Here is a 19544-nt window from a genome sequence, read left to right on the forward strand (position 1 = left end):
TCATTTATACCTTAATTCAGGCACGAAAGCCTGTCACCAGGAAAATCTATCATAAGATATGGCGTAAATATCTTTATTGGTGTGAATCCAAAGGTTACTCATGGAGTAAAGTCAAGATTCCCAGGATATTATCTTTTCTCCAAGAACGATTGGAAAAGGGATTGTCAGCTAGTTCCTTAAAGGGACAGATTTCTGCTCTGTCTATTCTTTTGCACAAGCGTCTGGCGGATGTTCCAGACGTTCAGGCGTTTTGTCATGCTTTAGTTAGAATCAAGCCTGTGTTTAAACCAGTTGCTCCGCCATGGAGTTTAAATTTGGTTCTTAAAGTTCTCCAAGGGGTTTCGTTTGAACCTCTTCATTCCATAGATATCAAGCTTTTATCTTGGAAAGTTCTGTTTTTGGTAGCTATTTCCTCGGCTCGTAGAGTTTCCGAGTTATCTGCCTTACAGTGTGATTCCCCTTATCTGATCTTCCATGCAGATAAGGTAGTTTTACGTACCAAACCTGGGTTTTTACTTAAAGTGGTATCTAATAAGAATATCAATCAGGAGATTGTTGTTCCGTCATTGTGTCCTAATCCTTCTTCGAAGAAGTAACATCTATTACACAATCTTGACGTGGTTCGTGCTTTAAAGTTTTATTTACAAGCTACTAAAGATTTTCGTCAAACATCTGCTTTGTTTGTTTACTCTGGACAGAGGAGAGGCCAAAAGGCTTCGGCAACTTCTCTTTCCTTTTGGCTAAGAAGTATAATACGCTTAGCTTATGAGACTGCTGGCCAGCAGCCTCCTGAAAGGATTACAACTCATTCTACTAGAGCTGTGGCTTCCACATGGGCTTTTAAAAATGAAGCTTCTGTTGAACAGATTTGCAAGGCGGCGACTTGGTCTTCGCTGCATACTTTTTTAAAGTTTTATAAATTTGTTACTTTTGCTTCTTTGGAGGCTATTTTTGGGAGAAAGTTTTTACAGGCAGTGGTACCTTCCGTTTAAGTTCCTCCCTTGTCCCTCCCTTCATCCGTGTACTTTAGCTTTGGTATTGGTATCCCACAAGTAATGGATGATCCGTGGACTGGATACACCTTACAAGAGAAAACATAATTTATGCTTACCTGATAAATTTATTTCTCTTGTGGCGTATCCAGTCCACGGCCCGCCCTGTCATTTTAAGGCAGGTATATTTTATTTTTAAACTACAGTCACCACTGCACCCTATGGTTTCTCCTTTCTCTTGCTTGTCTTCGGTCGAATGACTTGAGGTGGCAGTTAGGGGAGGAGCTATATAGACAGCTCTGCTGTGGGTGATCCTCTTGCAGATTCCTGTTGGGAAGGAGAATATCCCACAAGTAATGGATGATCCGTGGACTGGATACACCACAAGAGAAATACATTTATCAGGTAAGCATAAATTATGTTTTTCCTTCTGGTCTAGCGACAGCTCTAAGAATCTTTTCAAGGTTCTCAGTGTTTCCTTATTTGGACGGTCTCGTGGTACTGGCTCAGTCTTTTCGTTCTGCGGAATCTCATACGATTCAACTTTTGTTGTTTCTTCAAGACATGGTTAGAGTATCTTTTTATCAAAAGCTCCTTGATTCCTCAGACAAGGGTCACCTTTTTTAGGTTTCCAGCTAGATTGTGTCAATGTCTTTGTCTCTAACAGACAAGTGACAATTTTATTGGGTTCCGTTTGTCGGAAACTTCAGTCTCTATTATTTCCTTCAGTTGCTATATGCATGGAAGTTTTAGGTCTCATGGCTGCAGCATTGGATTCGATTCCCTTTGCTCATTTTCATAGGAAACTTTTCCAGTTTTTTATGCTGAATTAATGGTGCAGGGATTCTAGGATATTACTTTTTATATCTTTGAATCCCAATGTTCAACTATCTTTGACTTGGTGGTTAGATCACCATCATATAGTTCTACGGGTCTCTTCGGTTCATTCAACCTGGACCATGATCACTACAGATGCGAGTCTTTTAGGTTGGGAGGCTGTCTGGGGATCTCTGTCAGCACAAGGGGTTTGGAAATCTCAGGAGGCGAGATTACCATTCGATATTTTGGAACTCCGTGCATTTCTCAGAGTTCTTCAGTTTTGGCTTCTTTTTGAAGAAAGAGAAGTTTATTGTTTTTTCAGACAGACAATGTCACAACTGTGGCGTATGTCAATCTTCAGGGTGGGACTATCAGTCCTTAGGCTGTGAAAGAAGTATCTCAGATACTTGCTTGGGCTAAATCCAGCTCCTTTCTAATTTCTGCGGTCCATTTCCCAGGTATAGACAATTGGGAAGCGGATTATCTCTGTCAATCAAGCTTTACATCCGGGAGAATGGTCTCTTTACCCAGATGTGTGTTTTCAAATTGTTCAGATGTGAGGGCTTCCAGAAATAGATCTGATGGCATCTCATCTAAACAAGGAACTTCCCAGGGGCCTATTCAGGTCCGGAGATCCTCAGGCGGAAGCAGTGTATGCATTGACACTTCCTTGACGTTATCAATCTGCCTATATTTTTTCGCCTCTGGTTCTTCTTTTTAGAGTGATTTTCAAAATCATCAGGGAGCAATCTTTTGTGTTGCTGGTGGCTCCAGCATGGCCACACAGGTTTTGGTATATGGTTCTTGTTCGGATGTCCAGTTGCCAATCTTGGTCACTTCCATTTAAGGCCAGACCTTATATCTTAACATTCGTTTTTTCCATCAGGAACTTAAATTATTAATTTGATGGTATGGAAATTTAACGCTTAGTACTTAGTCATAGAAGTTTCTCTGACTCAGTGATTAATACTATGTTACAGGCTCGTAAATCTGTGTCTAGTAAGATTTATTATCGAGCTTGGAAGATTTACATCTCATGATGCTCTTCTCATAAATTCTCTTGGCATTCTTTTAGAATTCCTAGGATTTTATATTTTCTTCAGGATGGTTTGGATAAGGGTTTTTGTCTGCAAGTTCCTTGAAAGGACAAATCTCTGCTTTTTCTGTGCTGTTTTCACAGAAAAATTTGCTAATCTTTCTGTTATTCATTGTTTTGTTCAGGCTTTGGTTCGTATCAAGCCTGTCATTAAGCCAATTTCTCCTCCTTGGAGTCTTAATTTGGTTCTGAGGGCTTTACAGGCTCTTCCGTTTGAGCATATGCTTTCTTTGGACATTAAAATTACTTTCATGGAAAGTATTGTTCCTTTTAGACATATCTTCAGCTAGAACAGTTTTTGAATGATCTGCTCTTTGTGAGTCTCCTTTTTCTGATTTTTCATCAGGATACGGTAGTTTTGCTGTCTACGTTTCAATTTTTTCCTAAATTTGTGAATTCTAACAACATTAGTAGAGGAATTATTGTCCCTTCCTTGTGTCCTAATCCTAAGAATTCTTTGGAAAGATTTTTACATTCTTTGGATTTGGTAAGAGTTTTGAAATATTATGTTGAAGCTACTCAGATTTCAGAAAGACTTCTAGACTATTTGTTATCTTTTCTGGTTTTAGGAAAGGTCAGAAGGCTTCTGTCATTTCTTTGGCATCTTGGTTAAAGCTTTTGTTTCATCATGCTTATTTGGAGTCGGGTTAATCCCCGCCTCAGAGGTTTACAGCTCATTCTACTAGGTCAGTTTCTACTTCCTGGGCTTTTAAGAATGAAGCATCTGTTGATCAGATTTGCAAAGCAACGACTTGGTCTTCTTTGCATACTTTTACTAAATTCTACCATTTTGATGTTTTCTCTTCTTCAGAAGCAGTTTTTGGTAGAATAGTACTTCAGGCAGCTGTTTCAGTTTGATTCTTCTGCTTATAATTTCAGTTTTTTTCATTATAAAATTGAAACTTTTGATTTGGGTTGTGGATTAATTTTTCAGCGGAATTGGCTGTCTTTATTTTATCCCTCCCTCTCTAGTGACTCTTGCGTGGAAGTTCCACATCTTGGGTATCTGCTATCCCATACGTCACTAGCTCATGGACTCTTACTAATTACATGAAAGAAAACATAATTTATGTAAGAACTTAGCTGATAAATTAATTTCTTTCATATTAGCAAGAGTCCATGAGGCCCACCCTTTTTGTGGTGGTTATGATTTTTTTGTATAAAGCACAATTATTCCAATTCCTTATTTTTGATGCTTTCGCTCCTTTCTTATCACCCCACTTCTTGGCTATTCGTTAAACTGAATTGTGGGTGTGGTGAGGGGTGTATTTATAGGCATTTTAAGGTTTGGGAAACTTTGCCCCTCCTGGTAGGAATGTATATCCCATACGTCACTAGCTTATGGACTCTTGCTAATATGAAAGAAATTAATTTATCAGGTAAGTTCTTACATAAATTATGTTCTTCCTGTCATTCTTTTAGAATTTCTTGGGTTTTGCAGTTTGGTTTAGATAAGGGACAGCCTCCTCCTAGACGATTTACAACTCTTTCTTCTAGATCATTTTCCACTTCCTGGGCTTTTTAGAATAAGTCTTCTGTTGACCAGTCCTTTTCTGTATACTTATAATTTTGATGTTTATTTGCTTCTTTTAAGGCTGCCTTTGGCAGTCCTTCAGGTAGTTGTCTCGGGATAATTTTAATTGAATATTATCCATTTTTTTTTATTGTTCTATTTGGGTTGTAGATTTTGTGTCGCTATGACAACCGTTACTTCTCATTGCTCAAGAACTCCACAGCTTTGCGTATATTTTCCCAGTAGTAATGGATTGTGGACTTTCACCACTTGTATGAAAGAAAACATCATTTATGCTTACCTGAAAAAATTACTTTCATGGTGGTGAGAGTCCACGAGACACCACTATTTTTTTTTGTGGTGTGGGTTTAATTTTGTGCTAATCTTTTTCTTCTACAAGATACGACGAGTCCACGGATTTCATCCTTACTTGTGGGATATTATCCTCCTGCTAACAGGAAGTGGCAAAGAGCACCACAGCAGAGCTGTATATATAGCTCCTCCCTTCCCCTCCACCACCAGTCATTCTCTTTGCCTGTGTTATACTAGGAAGACATGGTAAAGTGAGGTGCAGCATTAAGGTATGTGCAGCCTTTTTATTTTCTGAGGAGACTTGGTACATCAGAATTGGCTGACATGTATTTCCCTGTATGGGAATGGGGTAAGCAGTAATCCTGTTATCCAGAAAGTGGTTACTGGAGTCCCTGGAGTTTTATTACAGATAGTTGACATTTTATGGGCTTTCATGACACTATGGGAGAGGCAATATAAAACGATTCTTAAAGTTTTTATTTTTTGGCATTAAACTGGCTGTTCACTGATGTGTTGAGGGGGCATATTGAGTTTATTACATTGTGTGTTAAAACCGCTTCTCCATGCGGTTGGATTTGGGCCTGCTCCGGTATCGACCTTAAGGGGCGGGGCCTATTTTCGCGCGCTTAGATGCGCACTTCCTTCAGTCTAGGCAGCAGTAACTCCGGTGGCTTCTGACTGTGTACTAGCTCCAGAGTATTGGATAGCTGTTTAAAAGTACCCTGAGGGCAGGTAGGCAGAGGGTATTTTTGATTATAAGCTGACATTTTGTTGATCTAAGTACTTTAGAGCCTTATTTTTTCCCTTGCTTATGGGGTGCAATAATTTTTGGTTGCTATTTCTTCTGCTCAACGAGTTTCTGAGCTTTCAGCATTAGTGTGATTCGCCTTATCTCATTTTTCATTCTGATAAGGTGGTTTTACGTACCAAACCTGGATTTCTTCCTAAGGTTATTTCAAATAAGAATATTAATCAGGAAATTATTGTTCCTTCATTGTGTCCTAATCCTTCTTCTAAGAAGGAGCGTCTGTTACATAACTTGGACGTGGTCCGTGCCTTAAAGTTTTACTTACCGGTAACTAAGGATTTCCGTCAATCATCTTCATTGTTCATTGTTTATTCTGGAAAGCGTAGGGGTCAGAAAGCTACGGCTACCTCTCTTTCTTTCTGGCTGAGAAGTATCATCCGCCTGGCATATGAGACTGCTGGACAGCAGCCTCCTGAAAGAATTACGGCTAATTCTACTAGGGCTGTGGCTTCCACATGGGCCTTTAAAAATGATGCATCTGTTGAACAGATTTGTAAGGCTGCGACTTGGTGGTCGTCTTCATACTTTTTCCAAAATTTCCAAATTTGATACTTTGCTTCTTCTGAGGCTGTTTTTGGGAGGAAAGTTCTTCATGCAGTGGTGCCTTCCGTTTAGGTCTCTGTCTTGTCCCTCCCTTTCATCCCGTGTCCTGTTGCTTTGCTATTGTATCCCACAAGTAAGGATGAAATCCGTGGACTCGTCGTATCTTGTAGAAGAAAAGGAAATGTATGCTTACCTGATAAATTGATTTCTTCTATGATACGACGAGTCCACGGCCCTCCCTGTCAATTTTAGACAGATTATGTTTTTTATTATTTATAACTTATAACGTCTGTAGTCATTTTTTTTTCTTCAGCGCAACATGTTAACGTGCGCTTTAGGCTGTGTCGCATCTAAAATTTACTTGCGATCATGTGACCGCATCTCCACTCTCCGCTGTGCGACTTTCACTTTCTCAGTCGGCAGGGAGAGCGGAGTTGAGAGGAGCGCTTCTTCTTCATGATCATTGAGTCTTAGCCCACTGTCTAATAGCTCTTGGTAGTACTGCATCCGTTTGGTGTACCAGGAGGGGTGAGTCTCCCGAGCAATGCTGGGATTTAAAGGTGCCGGTTAGTTACACTTTAGAAGTATTTAGAGGTATTTTCTGGCATTAGTCATCAGAGACCCTCTATATATATTATTTGTGTGTATGTATGTATATATATATATATATATATATATATATATATATATATATATATATATATATATTCTGGTGATGGATTCAGTTTCAAGGGACACTGCTAAAAATTTTGTTGTGTTTTGACAAGTGCTTGTATTGTTTGGAGGCTCAAATTATCCCTCCTGAGTCCTGTGCAGTTTTGTTCCCCATTCTTAAACAAAACGTTAATGTCTAAGAATACAGATTCCCTCTCAGAGCCAACTGTCTCTCAGGATACAGTTGTCAGTTCCATGCCTCAGCTTTCTCCTCAAATGTCCCAAGCTTTAGCAGTACCCTGCGGTTCCTCTCAAGTTCCTGGGGGTGTTTATTTACCAGGAGATTTTGCTGCGCAAATAACTTCTGCGGTTTCTGCAGCCTTATCAGCCTTTCCTATTGCTGGTAAGAGAAAGAGGAAATCTAAGAGCATATCTCATACCAAGAGTTCTGACTCCGCTAAGTCTGCGTTAGTCAGCCTTTCTCAGTTATCTGATAAGGATCATTCCTCATTGGCTTCTGAGGTCGAGATTTCTGACTTAAGCTGGAGCACCTCCGTTTACTCTTGAAGGAGGTCCTAGTGACATTGGAGGACTCCGACTCTACTGTTGCTGAGACTCCTAAGAAGTCTAATAAACCTGAGTGTTTGATGTTATAACTACATCTGTAGAAGTATTTCCAGTTTCAGATCGTATGTTGCTGACTCTGTGCGTGACTCGTGGCACACCGTGCCTAAGGTAGAGGGTGCTATATCCACTCTAGCCAAGAGAACCACTATCCTCCTTGAGGATAGTTCCTCTTTCAAGGACCCTATGGATAAGAAACTGGAAGCTTAAGAAAGATGTATATTCATCAGGGTTTACAATGGAAGCCAGTTTCAAGTATTGCTTTGTTTGCGGGTGCAGCCTGTTATTGGTGCGACTCCTTGTCCGACCTAATTTCGGAGTAGACTACCAAAGAGGAGATCCAGGATAGGATCAAGGCTCTAAAGCTGGCTAATACATTTATCTGTGATGCCAGCATGCAAGTCGTTAGGCTGGGAGCCAAAATTTCTAGCTTTGCGGTTCTAGCTCGCAGAGCTCTATGGCTAAAATCTTGGTCTGCGGATGTAACATCCAAGTCCTAACTTCTGTCTTTTTCTTTTAAGAGCAAGACTTTATTTGGTCCTGGTCTGGCCTCAAGACAAGAAGGCTTGACGTTTTCCTTATTGGGTAATTAAGGACAAGCGCTTAAGAGTCTCATCCACCTCCTGAATTTGTCTACACTTTGAAGTTTTTGAGATTACTTCTTTAGACTCCTTAGCTTTTACCCCCACAGCGCATAGTTTGTTAACTTAACAAACCACTTGACCTAAGGGTCGCCTGAATTCTAATTTTTGTTCTTTTCGCAACTTCAAAGGACAAATGCCTTCCTCCTCCTCCTCCTCCTCTTACAAGCAGGAGCTTGTAAGAGGACTTCATGGAGGTCCAGTCAACTTTGGAATAAGGGGAAACAATCCAGGAAACCTTTCTCTGAGTCTAAGTCCGCATGAAGGGTCAGCCCCTGATCCAATCTTGGATCAAGTAGGGTGCAGGCTTTCCTTCTTTTGGCAGGCTTGGATCCGCGATGCCCAATATCCTTGGGCTGTGGAAGTAGTATCCCAGGGATACAGGATAGGGTTCAAGTCTTGCCCCCCCAGGGGCAGATTTATCCTGTAAAAGTTATCTGCAAACCAGGTGTAGAAAGCAGTCTTTAACTGCGTAAAGGACCCATCTTCTCTGGGAGTGATTGTCCCAGTTCCCGTGACGGAACAGGATCAAGCTTCCAAGGTACAGGTCAAGATCAAGAGATCCACAAGCAGCTTTGATCGACTCTCTGGTGGTTCCTTGGGACTTCAGTCTTGCGTACCTGTTTTCTCTGTTTGCTCTCCTTCCTTGAGTAATTGCTTGTATCAAACAGGAGAGGGTGTCAGTGATTCTAATAGCCCTTGCCTGGCCTCGCAGGATTTGGTTTGTGGATCTGGTAAAGATGTCATCTCTTCCCCCTTGGAGGTTGCCTTTGAGGAAGGACCTTCTACTTCAGGGTCCCATCCTCCACCCAAATCTAGATTCTCTGAAGCTGACTGCTTGGAGATTGAACGCCTAGTCTTGGCTAGGTGGGGTTTTACTGAGGTCATTGATACCATGCTTCAGGCTCGTAAACCTGTTACTCGCAAGATTTACCATAAGGTATGACGTAAATACCTTTATTGGTGCTAATCGAAGGGTTTCTCTTGGAGTCGGGTGAGGGTTCCCCGCTTTTTGTCTTTTCTTCTAGATGGCCTGGAGAAAGGTTTGTCAGTCAGTACTCTGAAGGGTCAGATTTCTGCACTGTCTATTCTTTTGCACAAACGTCTGACAGATCTGCCAGATGTTCAATCCTTTGTTCAGGCCTTGGTCAGAATCAGGCCTGTGTTTAAGAACAAGGTTAAGGCTCCAAGGAGCAACAGGTTTAAAGTTTTGCAGCAGGCTCAGTTTAAGCCTATGCATTCGGTTGATATTAAGTTGTTTTCTTGGAAAGTTTTGTTTCTCCTTGCTATTTCTTCTGCTCACAGAATTTCTGATCTTTCGGCTCTGCAGTGTGATTCCCCTTACCTTTTTTTGCCATGCGGATAAGGTGGTCCGTCGTACTAAGTTGGGATTTCTTCCCAAAGTACTATCAGATCGCAACATCAATCCGGAAATTGTTGTTCCTTTTGTCCTAATCCTTCTCCGAAGGAACGCCTGTCTCATAACCTGGACGTTGTGCGTGCTCTAAAATTTTATCCACAAGCAACTAAAGATTTTCGGCAATCTACTGCCCTGTTCGTTGTTTTCTCAGAAGGCCACTTCTTCTACTTTTTCTCTCTGGTTGAAAAGTGTTATCCGGTTATGAGACAGCTGGACAATAGCCCCCTGAGAGAATTACGGCTCATTCCACTAGGGCTGTCTCTTCTTCCTGGGCCTTTAAAAAAAATGAAGCTTCTGTGGAGCAAATCTGCAAGGAAGCCACTTGGTCCTCATTGCATACCTTTTCAAAATTCTACAAATTTGATAATTTTGCCTCGGCTGAGGCTTCTTTTGGGAGGAAAGTTCTTTAAGTGGTGGTGCCTTCTGTTTAGGTCCGCCTGTCTTGTTCTCCTGCTCTTCCATTCTGTGTCCTCTAGCTTGGGTATTGGTTCCCACTAGTAATTAGAATGGATTTGTGGACTCTCTATGCCATTGGAAAGAAAACAAAATTTATGCTTACCTAATGATAAATTATTTTCTTTCCTGGCATGGAGAGTCCACTACCCGCCATTTTTTGTATAAACCTCAGACACCTCTATACCCTTGTCATCTTCTCTTTCCATATTCCTTCGGCTGAATGACTGGGGGCTTGTGTGAAGTAGGAGTGATACTTAAAGGGACAGTCAACACCAGAATTTTTGTTGTTTAAAAAGAAAGATAATCATTTTATTACCCATTCCCCAGTTTTCCATAACCAACACAGTTATATTAATATACTTTTTACCTCTGTGATTATCTTCTATCTAAGCCTCTGCAGCCTGCCCCCTTATTTCAGTTCTTTTGGCAGACTTGCTTTTTAGCCGATCAGTGTTTACTCCAGGGTAACTTCACGTGCATGCGCTCAATGTTATCTATATGAAACACATGAACTAATGCCCTCTAGTGGTCAAAATGCATTCAGTTTAGAGGCAGTCTTCAAGGTCTAAGAAATTAGCATATGAACCTCCTAGAATTGGGTTTCAACTAAGAATACCAAGAGAACAAAGCAAAATTGGTGATAAATGTAAATTGGAAAGTTGTTTAAAATTGCATTCCCTATTTAAATCATGAAACTTGACTGTCCCTTTAACAGCTCTGCTGGGGTGTTCTTTGCCTCCTTCTGGTGGCCAGGAGTTGAATTCCCACTAGTAATTAGAATGAATTTGTAGACTCTCCATGCCAGGAAAGAAAATAATTGATCAGATAAGCATAAATTTTGATTTTCTGATAAAACTGTAAAACTAATCTGAAGTGTTACTATAAAAATGAAACCTTCGTCAGGTTGTAAATATGAAAACAACCAGCAGGAATGTGTCTGTATGTAGAAAACCATAATTTAAATCAAGCTTTACTAATGATTTTAAATTGTGATTTAAATCAAATCCACCCTGATAAACACTGATGCCATATCCTTGCCAGGATGAGGAGGAGTCATGATACTATTTCTGCTGCTTTGATTTTTTTTCCCCCTCAGGATCAGTTGTGTATCAATGACTCCTCCATAGTGGCAAATCATGTAGAATTTCTCAGGAAGCAAAAGTTCTTGTAAACTCACAATCTGCTGTGTTCTAGTCTTCAGTCAGCATTCATGATAGCTATTGTCCTGACAATTTTCTCCTCTAACAAACAAGACTGTTACATCTGAAAAAACTCTGTGGATATTTCGCATATTATTAGTTATCGTCATGCTATGAATTGACATGGTTTTTCAGTGCCAACATGATGGTGACCAGAGCAATATCGTTACGGATTTCTTTTGGAGTTACCCAGTTAGGAATAAGACTTATTGATCTACCCTCGTAGCTGTTATGCTTTATCATTTTATTTTACTTTTCTTTCCAAAATTGCATTTCATTGCACCTGGGGGTTTACTATCTCTGGCTCTTGTTTTAATAATGCTCAGCAGACAGGAATACCTCCTTAATTCTGTTAATTGGTATTGCTGTTACACTTTTAGCAAGCTTTAACATTAATTTGCCACATAGGGGGGGGTTCATTTTCTGATTTAAAAAAAAGTGTTAATTCTGGTTGATTATGTAGCTTTAACTTTTAATAGTGTTTATCACTTTTTTCTCGAATGCCATTACATTTTTTTTTTCTGTTATTGCTGACACTCATGTTATATTTTCAGGTAATATACTTTTGGTTAATGGTACTGCTTGTGGGGAGATCAAAATTACTGATTTTGGGCTTTCCAAAATAATGGATGATGACAGCTATAACTCAGTTGATGGAATGGAGCTCACATCTCAAGGAGCTGGCACATACTGGTGAGGGGTTTGAAGCATTGTGGTCTAAAAAACAGAATCTTTAAGTGTAATGTAGTTTACTCTGCTCATATTTTGTGAAACCTATAGCTACCTTAAACACCTTTACTTCTAGTTTGTCTTGTCTTCAGTGTTCTTCAATATTTACTTCTAGTTTTATCCATTTGTGTACCATTTCAGCATTCTGCAAGGAAATCTAAGGCCTTATTTATATAACATTTAAAAAGCACACATACTGTGAGGAGTTGCAAGACTTGACTTGTAAGCTAGAATTTACATTTTAATGAAAATAATGTATTCAAGGGAACATTGTAATCCAAAAATGAAACATGCTATAATCCGCAAGGCAGAACATGCTGGGATCTGATATGTCATTGCAGAAAGAACTGGACACATGCAGGAACTGTTAGAGCTTTCTACTTGCAGCACTGTTCCACTTCAGGCTGTTCTCTTCAAACAAAGCTGTGCTCTGGCTCCACTGTGTAAGTTGTATTTAACACGATGCAGCCAGAGTGAAGTGCTGTTAAAGGAAAGCAGTCAAATATGGAACAGCACTGCAAAGCAGCACTACATTCATAACTGGTTCTCAGGGATTTTTTTCAACTCTGGCCCCTAGCCTTTCTCAGTCTGCAAAATTGTAAGATGTTCTTATGAGCGATGCACCTTTTTTACTACTACATTTTACCCTATAATTATGTGATGTTTAGACCACGAGCAAAGGAGCAAATTTATTCTAGACATTTAATTAAAAAAAATACATTTTCTCAGCAGCTGATTTGCAATGCAATTTTAAACTGCTGCAATACAGTGTCAAACTTTAAAAAGTGCTTTATACTCCAGCTATTGCACATTGCAATTTAAGATAGTGATTAGTGTAACTGCCAAGTTTAAAATTTATTTTAATTTCAAGGTGACCTGCAGAAAATGTTTAAAAAAAAAAAAATCTCATCACAGAAAGTGGAAAAGGGTTCTGCCTCTGGAAATCTGAGTTGCTAGAGCATGTCATGTTTGCATTACTAACCTTAGATTTTTCCATTAGAATGTCCCTTTAATACAGTTCTGCCTCCTTTTTTATTTTTATAGTAATTACGTTTGTTAACATTATTCTCCATGTATTCAATATTAGGCAGATAACTGAGATAAGGAAATATTGACTCTTGTTTCTCTGATCTCTTAAGGTATCTGCCTCCTGAGTGTTTTGTTGTTGGGAAAGAACCTCCCAAAATCTCAAACAAGGTGGATGTCTGGTCTGTAGGTGTCATTTTCTACCAGTGTCTGTATGGAAGAAAGGTAATCATTTAATTTAATAAGAAGAATTATACACATTTAATACAAGCTTAGAGGATAAATTTAAATCCACTTGCAGATATTTTGCACCCAAACAATTAATGCACCAACATGAGAGCCAACCATCCATATTTGTGACACTCAAATACAAACCAGAGTTTGTGTTAGTTGTTTATGATGTGCATTTTTAATAAAGTTTTTTATTTTCTGCTTTTTTTTCTCAGCCCTTTGGCCACAACCAATCTCAGCAAGATATCTTACAAGAAAACACTATCTTGAAAGCTACTGAGGTTCAGTTTCCTCCGAAGCCAGTTATTACACCAGAAGCCAAGGTAATGTGTAAAGCTGTGATTGCTCTTTCAACCTTACTGGCACCTTTTAAACCTTGAAAAAGTAGTAGTTAAAGGGATACTAAACCCAAATGTTTTCTTTCATTTACTCCTATTATAAATTTTTCTTTGTTCTCTTGCTATCTTTATTTAAAAAGCAACAATTTAAAACTTAGGACCCGGCCTATTTTAGGTTCAGCACCATGGATAGCGCTTTCTTATTGGTTTCCTGACATTTAGCCACCAATAAGCAAGCACATAACCCGGGTTCTGAACCAAAAATGGTCCGGCTCTTATGCTTTACATTCCTGCTTTTTAAATAAAGATAGCAAGAGAACAAAAAGAATAGGAGCAAATTATAAAGTTGGTTAAAATTGAATGCACTATCTGAATCATTAAAGAAAAAAATTGAGTTTAGTATCCCTTTAATACTCAAGATACATAAACAATGTTTGTAATATGCACTTTTTCTGTTTTGTTGTTGAGTGTTTTCTTTTATCAGATGGTGAGAGTCCATGAGTCATCACATGTCAGTATATTCCCCTTCTGACCAATAGGAGGAGGCAAAAGGCACTCCAACTCACCAGAGCTGTAGAGCCCTCCCATTCCCCATGATCCTCAGTAATTTCCTTTTGCCTCCTTGATGAGTAGTAAAGTGAAAGTAAAGTGCAGATCTTCTCATCATTTCAAAGGCACAGTTCCTTATCACAGTAATCGGACGTTCAGACGGGTAGATAACAAGTTAAGACGGGCAGTGAAAAGGTCTTTTCTCAGTTCTCAAAATGTCACAGTCCTCCCAGGTGAAATGTGGACTTCGAGGTAGTCCTTCTTTGGCCTTTAGCGCATTAAGGACTTCCCTTAGGTTTAGCCCCTCTTAGTTTTTGTGCCAGGTCTTGAGACCTCAAGGAAGCCTGGTACATGCCCTAGTTGTTCCCTGGTAATTCAACCTGATTTACATCTTTCCTCTGTTCGTGTTGCTATCCAGGGTTATGGCTACAGTCAACCAGGAAGAAGCTTCTGCAATTCTGATTGCACCAGCCTGGCTTGTTCTGGGCCTAGTTCAAATGGCCTTGGAAGCTTCCTCTTAAAAGGGATCTTCTTTCTCAAGATCCTTTCATTTATCAGGATCTCGAAACTCTGAATTTGGCAGCCCCGTGTTTGAACGCTTAGTTTTGTCTGAGAGGTTTTTCTAACAAGGTTATTGACAACTTGATTCAGGCTAGGAAACCTGTTACCAAGTTTATTTATCATAAGGTTTGGAAAACCTTTTTTACTTGGTGTACTGCTGAAATTATTTGTATTATTTCTAGAGTTCTTACTCTACTCAACAAGGGTTGGAAAATGGTTTATCAGCTAGTTCTATTGAGTCAGATGTTGTCTCTTTCTGTCTTGTTCTATAAGAGAATTGCTAAAATTCCAGATTTTCAGACTTTGATCAGGCTCTGATCAGACTCTGATCAGAATTAAACCAGTTATTTGTCAAATTTCTCTGCCTTGGAGTCTTAAAATCTGGTTTTCAGGGTGGCCTATGAGTACATGACCTGCCCTTTTCGCGGCCTGTGGCCAATGGCAAGCCCTTTTCGTCATGCAGTGGGAACGCCAATCAAACGCTGTTTCATCTATTCCCCACACTACAGGCCATGGGAGTGCAGGTGGTGATGTCACAAAAGGGGCAGAACCGGGAAGCTTAGTGTAGCTGCAAGGGAGTTGAATGGGGGAATGTTCTTTAAACCCCTCAATCTCAGCTCCCTTCGCAGCAGCTACAAACCTCCAAGAAGAAGAAAATTGCCTGCTCTTTCAAACTGTGGTGGTCTTGGAGCAGTACCACACAGCAGATCGTTTAAAAATAAAGTAAAAAAATAACACATGGTGATTTGCTTGGGAATAATTTAAGTACGCAATAAAAATCTAGTGTGTCTGGAGACCCATAGAAAAGTTTATTTATTTCCTAAGTCATCATTTACTGTTGGGCATATCACTCCTGGCCAGCAGGAGGAGGCAAAGAGCACCACAGTCAAACTGTTAAGTATCACTTCCCTTCCCACAAACCTCAGTCATTCTCTTTGCCTCTGGTGTATGGAGGAGGTGAAGTTTTGGTGTCTGAAGAAAAATTGGATTTCTTTCGCTACAAGCAAGATTTTATCTAGCATTGAAAGCCAGAGTAGGTTTACTCTGTTCTTTCCCCTTTTTTAAGGATTGGGTATATCCGTAGTCCACGTCAGTCTCTTCAGTAGGGTAGTGGTGACTTTAAAGCAGTTAGGAACTTGTGAGGTGGGCCTCATTGTGTTTTCCTAACATGTTGCTGCCCTAGTATAGAAAGCCAGAGTAGGTTTACTCTGTTCTTTCTTTTTTCCACAGGTCTCTGGGTGGAGGTGGCGTCCTTCCATACCGTGTGAGCTGTTCTCATGCCGGACAGCTAGATGTGCAGGTAAGTGCCCCTTTTGTTTGGAAAGGATTGTACGTTAGCGCAATCACCAAAAAAAATACTATATAAAAGCCAGTCTAAAATACTTATCTCCTTCCTCGATAAGTAAGTATTTTACAAGATGTGTGTGAAAGTTAAGAGGGCGCTTACAGAAAGCAAAAGGATCATCTACAGGACATTAAATAATTATATCAATTCAGATACTTATAACTATGTTTTAATATATAAAAGAATATATCCACTTTTGAAAGAATGTATTCATTTAATTATCTGTATCTACTAGTGAATGTAACAATCACTTTCACAATTGTTGGTGGTTATATTCAACTCACATAAGGGTCTAGATATTAATGGATATGTATCCAGAAAAAGCTCCAATTATATCGTATAGGAATATTTCCTTCTTTTGGTTTTTAGTGCCTGAAATCAATTAGTCTCAACCTTGAATGATAATCCTCGATCTTTGATAAATTTCAAGTGTATTTATTACACAAACTAATATAAAAATATATCAATACTCTCACATTAAAATACAGTATTAATCCACAAATAATTTTTATCAATCTTAAACGATCATTATAATCCTAAAAACGAAATCCTAAATAAGTTTGCTAATTGTCCGTTATTAGCAGGCTAGTGATGTTCCTTTTGTTGCCTTCTTGGATAGACAGACTGGCATTGCAGGGGTTAATGAGATTGCTGCACTCATATTGGGGCTACGATCCTGAGTTCAGGATTTATGCAGGCAGTGGGCAGGCACTTGCATTTGTGACACTGGAGACAGAATATAATTTCTTTTGAAAAAGGAATACTTTATTGGTGGCTCAGGGGTTAATTGCTATGTGTTGTGTTTTTCTGGTGCTGTGTACTACTTGGCAGCTGAAACGCTGGGTGAATTGCACTATTGTCCGTATAGACAGATTTGTCAAGATTGATGTACGAATCTGTTTGTAGGAGGCGGTTCTTTCTCTTGTTAAGTGTATCCAGTCCACGGATCATCCATTACTTGTGGGATATTCTCCTTCCCAACAGGAAGTTGCAAGAGGATCACCCACAGCAGAGCTGCTATATAGCTCCTCCCCTCACTGCCATATCCAGTCATTCTCTTGCAACTCTCAACAAAGGAGGAGGTCGTAAGAGGAGAGTGGTGTTTTATACTTAGTTTATTTCTTCAATCAAAAGTTTGTTATTTTAAAATGGTACCGGAGCGTACTGTTTATCTCAGGCAGTATTTAGAAGAAGAATCTGCCTGCGTTTTCTATGATCTTAGCAGAAGTAACTAAGATCCATTGCTGTTCTCACATATTCTGAGGAGTGAGGTAACTTCAGAGGGGGAATGGCGTGCAGGTTTTCCTGCAATAAGGTATGTGCGGTTAATATTTTTCTAGGGATGGAATTTGCTAGAAAATGCTGCTGATACCGAAGTAATGTAAGTAAAGCCTTAAATGCAGTGATAGCGACTGGTATCAGGCTTATTAACAGAGATACATACTCTTATAAAAGTGTAATATAAAACGTTTGCTGGCATGTTTAATCGTTTTTTATATATGTTTGGTGATAAAACTTATTGGGGCCTAGTTTTTTCCACATGGCTGGCTTGATTTTTGCCTAGAAACAGTTTCCTGAGGCTTTCCACTGTTGTAATATGAGTGGGAGGGGCCTATTTTAGCGCTTTTTTGAGCAGCAAAAAATTACAGACACAGACATCCAGCTTCTTCCTGCATGTTCCAGGACATCTCTGGAGGGCTCAAAGGGCTTCAAAGTCGTTTTTTGAGGGAGGTAAAAAGCCACAGTAGAGCTGTGGCAGTTGTTGTGACTGTTTAAAAAACATTTTTGTCATTTATTATTCAGTTTTTGGTATTAAGGGGTTAATCATCCATTTGCAAGGGGTGCAATGCTCTGCTAACTTATTACATACACTGTAAAAATTTCGTTAGTGTAACTGCCTTTTTTCACTGTTATTTCAAATTTTGACAAAATTTGTGTTTCTTAAAGGCACAGTAACGTTTTTTATATTGCTTGTAAACTTGTTTTAAAGTGTTTTCCAAGCTTGCTAGTCTCATTGCTAGTCTGTATAAACATGTCTGACACAGAGGAAACTTGTTCATTATGTTTGAAAGCCATGGTGGAGCCCCATAGGAGAATGTGTACTAAATGTATTGATTTCACCTTAAACAGTAAAGATCAGTCTTTATCTATAAAAGAATTGTCACCAGAGGGTTCTATCGAGGGGGAAGTTATGCCGACTAACTCTCCCCACATGTCAGACCCTTTGCCTCCCGCTCAGGGGACGCACGCTAGTATGGCGCCAATTACATCAGGGACGCCCATAGCAATTACCTTGCAGGACATGGCTGCAATCATGAATAATACCCTGTTAGAGGTATTATCCAGATTTCCTGAATTAAGAGGCAAGCGCGATAGCTCTGGGGTTAGAAGAGATACAGAGCGCGTAGATGCTGTAAGAGCCATGTCTGATACTGCGTCACAATATGCAGAACATGAGGACGGAGAGCTTCAGTCTGTGGGTGACGTCTCTGACTCGGGGAAACCTGATTCAGAGATTTCTAATTTTAAATTTAAGCTTGAGAACCTCCGTGTATTGCTTGGGGAGGTATTAGCTGCTCTGAATGACTGTAACACAGTTGCAGTACCAGAGAAATTGTGTAGGCTGGATAAATACTATGCGGTGCCGGTGTGTACTGATGTTTTTCCTATACCTAAAAGGCTTACAGAAATTATTAGCAAAGAGTGGGATAGACCGGGTGTGCCTTTTTCCCCACCTCCTATTTTTAGAAAAATGTTTCCAATAGACGCCACTACACGGGACTTATGGCAGACGGTCCCTAAGGTGGAGGGAGCAGTTTCTACTTTAGCAAAGCGCACCACTATCCCGGTTGAGGATAGTTGTGCTTTTTCAGATCCAATGGATAAAAAATTGGAAGGTTACCTTAAGAAAATGTTTATTCAACAAGGTTTTATTTTACAGCCCCTTGCATGCATTGCGCCTGTCACTGCTGCGGTGGCATTCTGGTTTGAGGCCCTGGAAGAGGCCATCCATACAGCTCCATTGACTGAAATTATTGACAAGCTTAGAACGCTTAAGCTAGCTAACTCATTTGTTTCTGATGCCATTGTTCATTTGACTAAACTAATGGCTAAGAATTACGGATTCGCCATCCAGGCGCGTAGGGCGTTATGGCTTAAATCCTGATCAGCTGACGTGACTTCAAAGTCTAAATTACTCAACATTCCTTTCAAGGGGCAGACCTTATTCGGGCCTGGCTTGAAGGAAATTATTGCTGACATTACTGGAGGTAAGGGTCATACCCTTCCTCAGGACAGGGCCAAATCAAAGGCCAAACAGTCTAATTTTCGTGCCTTTCGAAATTTCAAGGCAGGAGCAGCATCAACTTCCTCAGCTTCAAGACAAGAGGGAACTGTTGCTCATTCCAGACAGGCCTGGAAACCTAACCAGTCCTGGAACAAAGGCAAGCAGGCCAGAAAGCCTGCTGCTGCCCCCAAGACAGCATGAAGGAACGGCCCCCTATCCGGAAACGGATCTAGTGGGGGGCAGACTTTCTCTCTTCGCCCAGGCGTGGGCAAGAGATGTTCAGGATCCCTGGGCGTTGGAGATCATATCTCAGGGATATCTTCTGGACTTCAAAGCTTCTCCTCCACAAGGGAGATTTCATCTTTCAAGGTTATCAGCAAACCAGATAAAGAAAGAGGCATT

At 40.0% G+C, this 19544-nt stretch overlaps 1 protein-coding gene across 1 annotated transcript in view; it reads left to right on the forward strand.

The window, feature by feature from the left end:
* The window catches only part of LOC128663856 (serine/threonine-protein kinase tousled-like 2), an 894029-nt gene that overhangs the window by 801647 nt on the left and 72838 nt on the right, over positions 1 to 19544 (forward strand). Inside the window, exons 19-21 of the mRNA XM_053718402.1 lie at positions 11553 to 11770; positions 12946 to 13057; positions 13279 to 13386. Of these exons, the coding sequence (XP_053574377.1) occupies positions 11553 to 11770; positions 12946 to 13057; positions 13279 to 13386 (438 nt within the window). The remainder of the gene's footprint in view (positions 1 to 11552; positions 11771 to 12945; positions 13058 to 13278; positions 13387 to 19544) is intronic.

Source organism: Bombina bombina, chromosome 1, assembly GCF_027579735.1.
Source record: "Bombina bombina isolate aBomBom1 chromosome 1, aBomBom1.pri, whole genome shotgun sequence".
In the NCBI taxonomy this organism is placed as follows: Eukaryota; Metazoa; Chordata; class Amphibia; order Anura; family Bombinatoridae; genus Bombina; species Bombina bombina.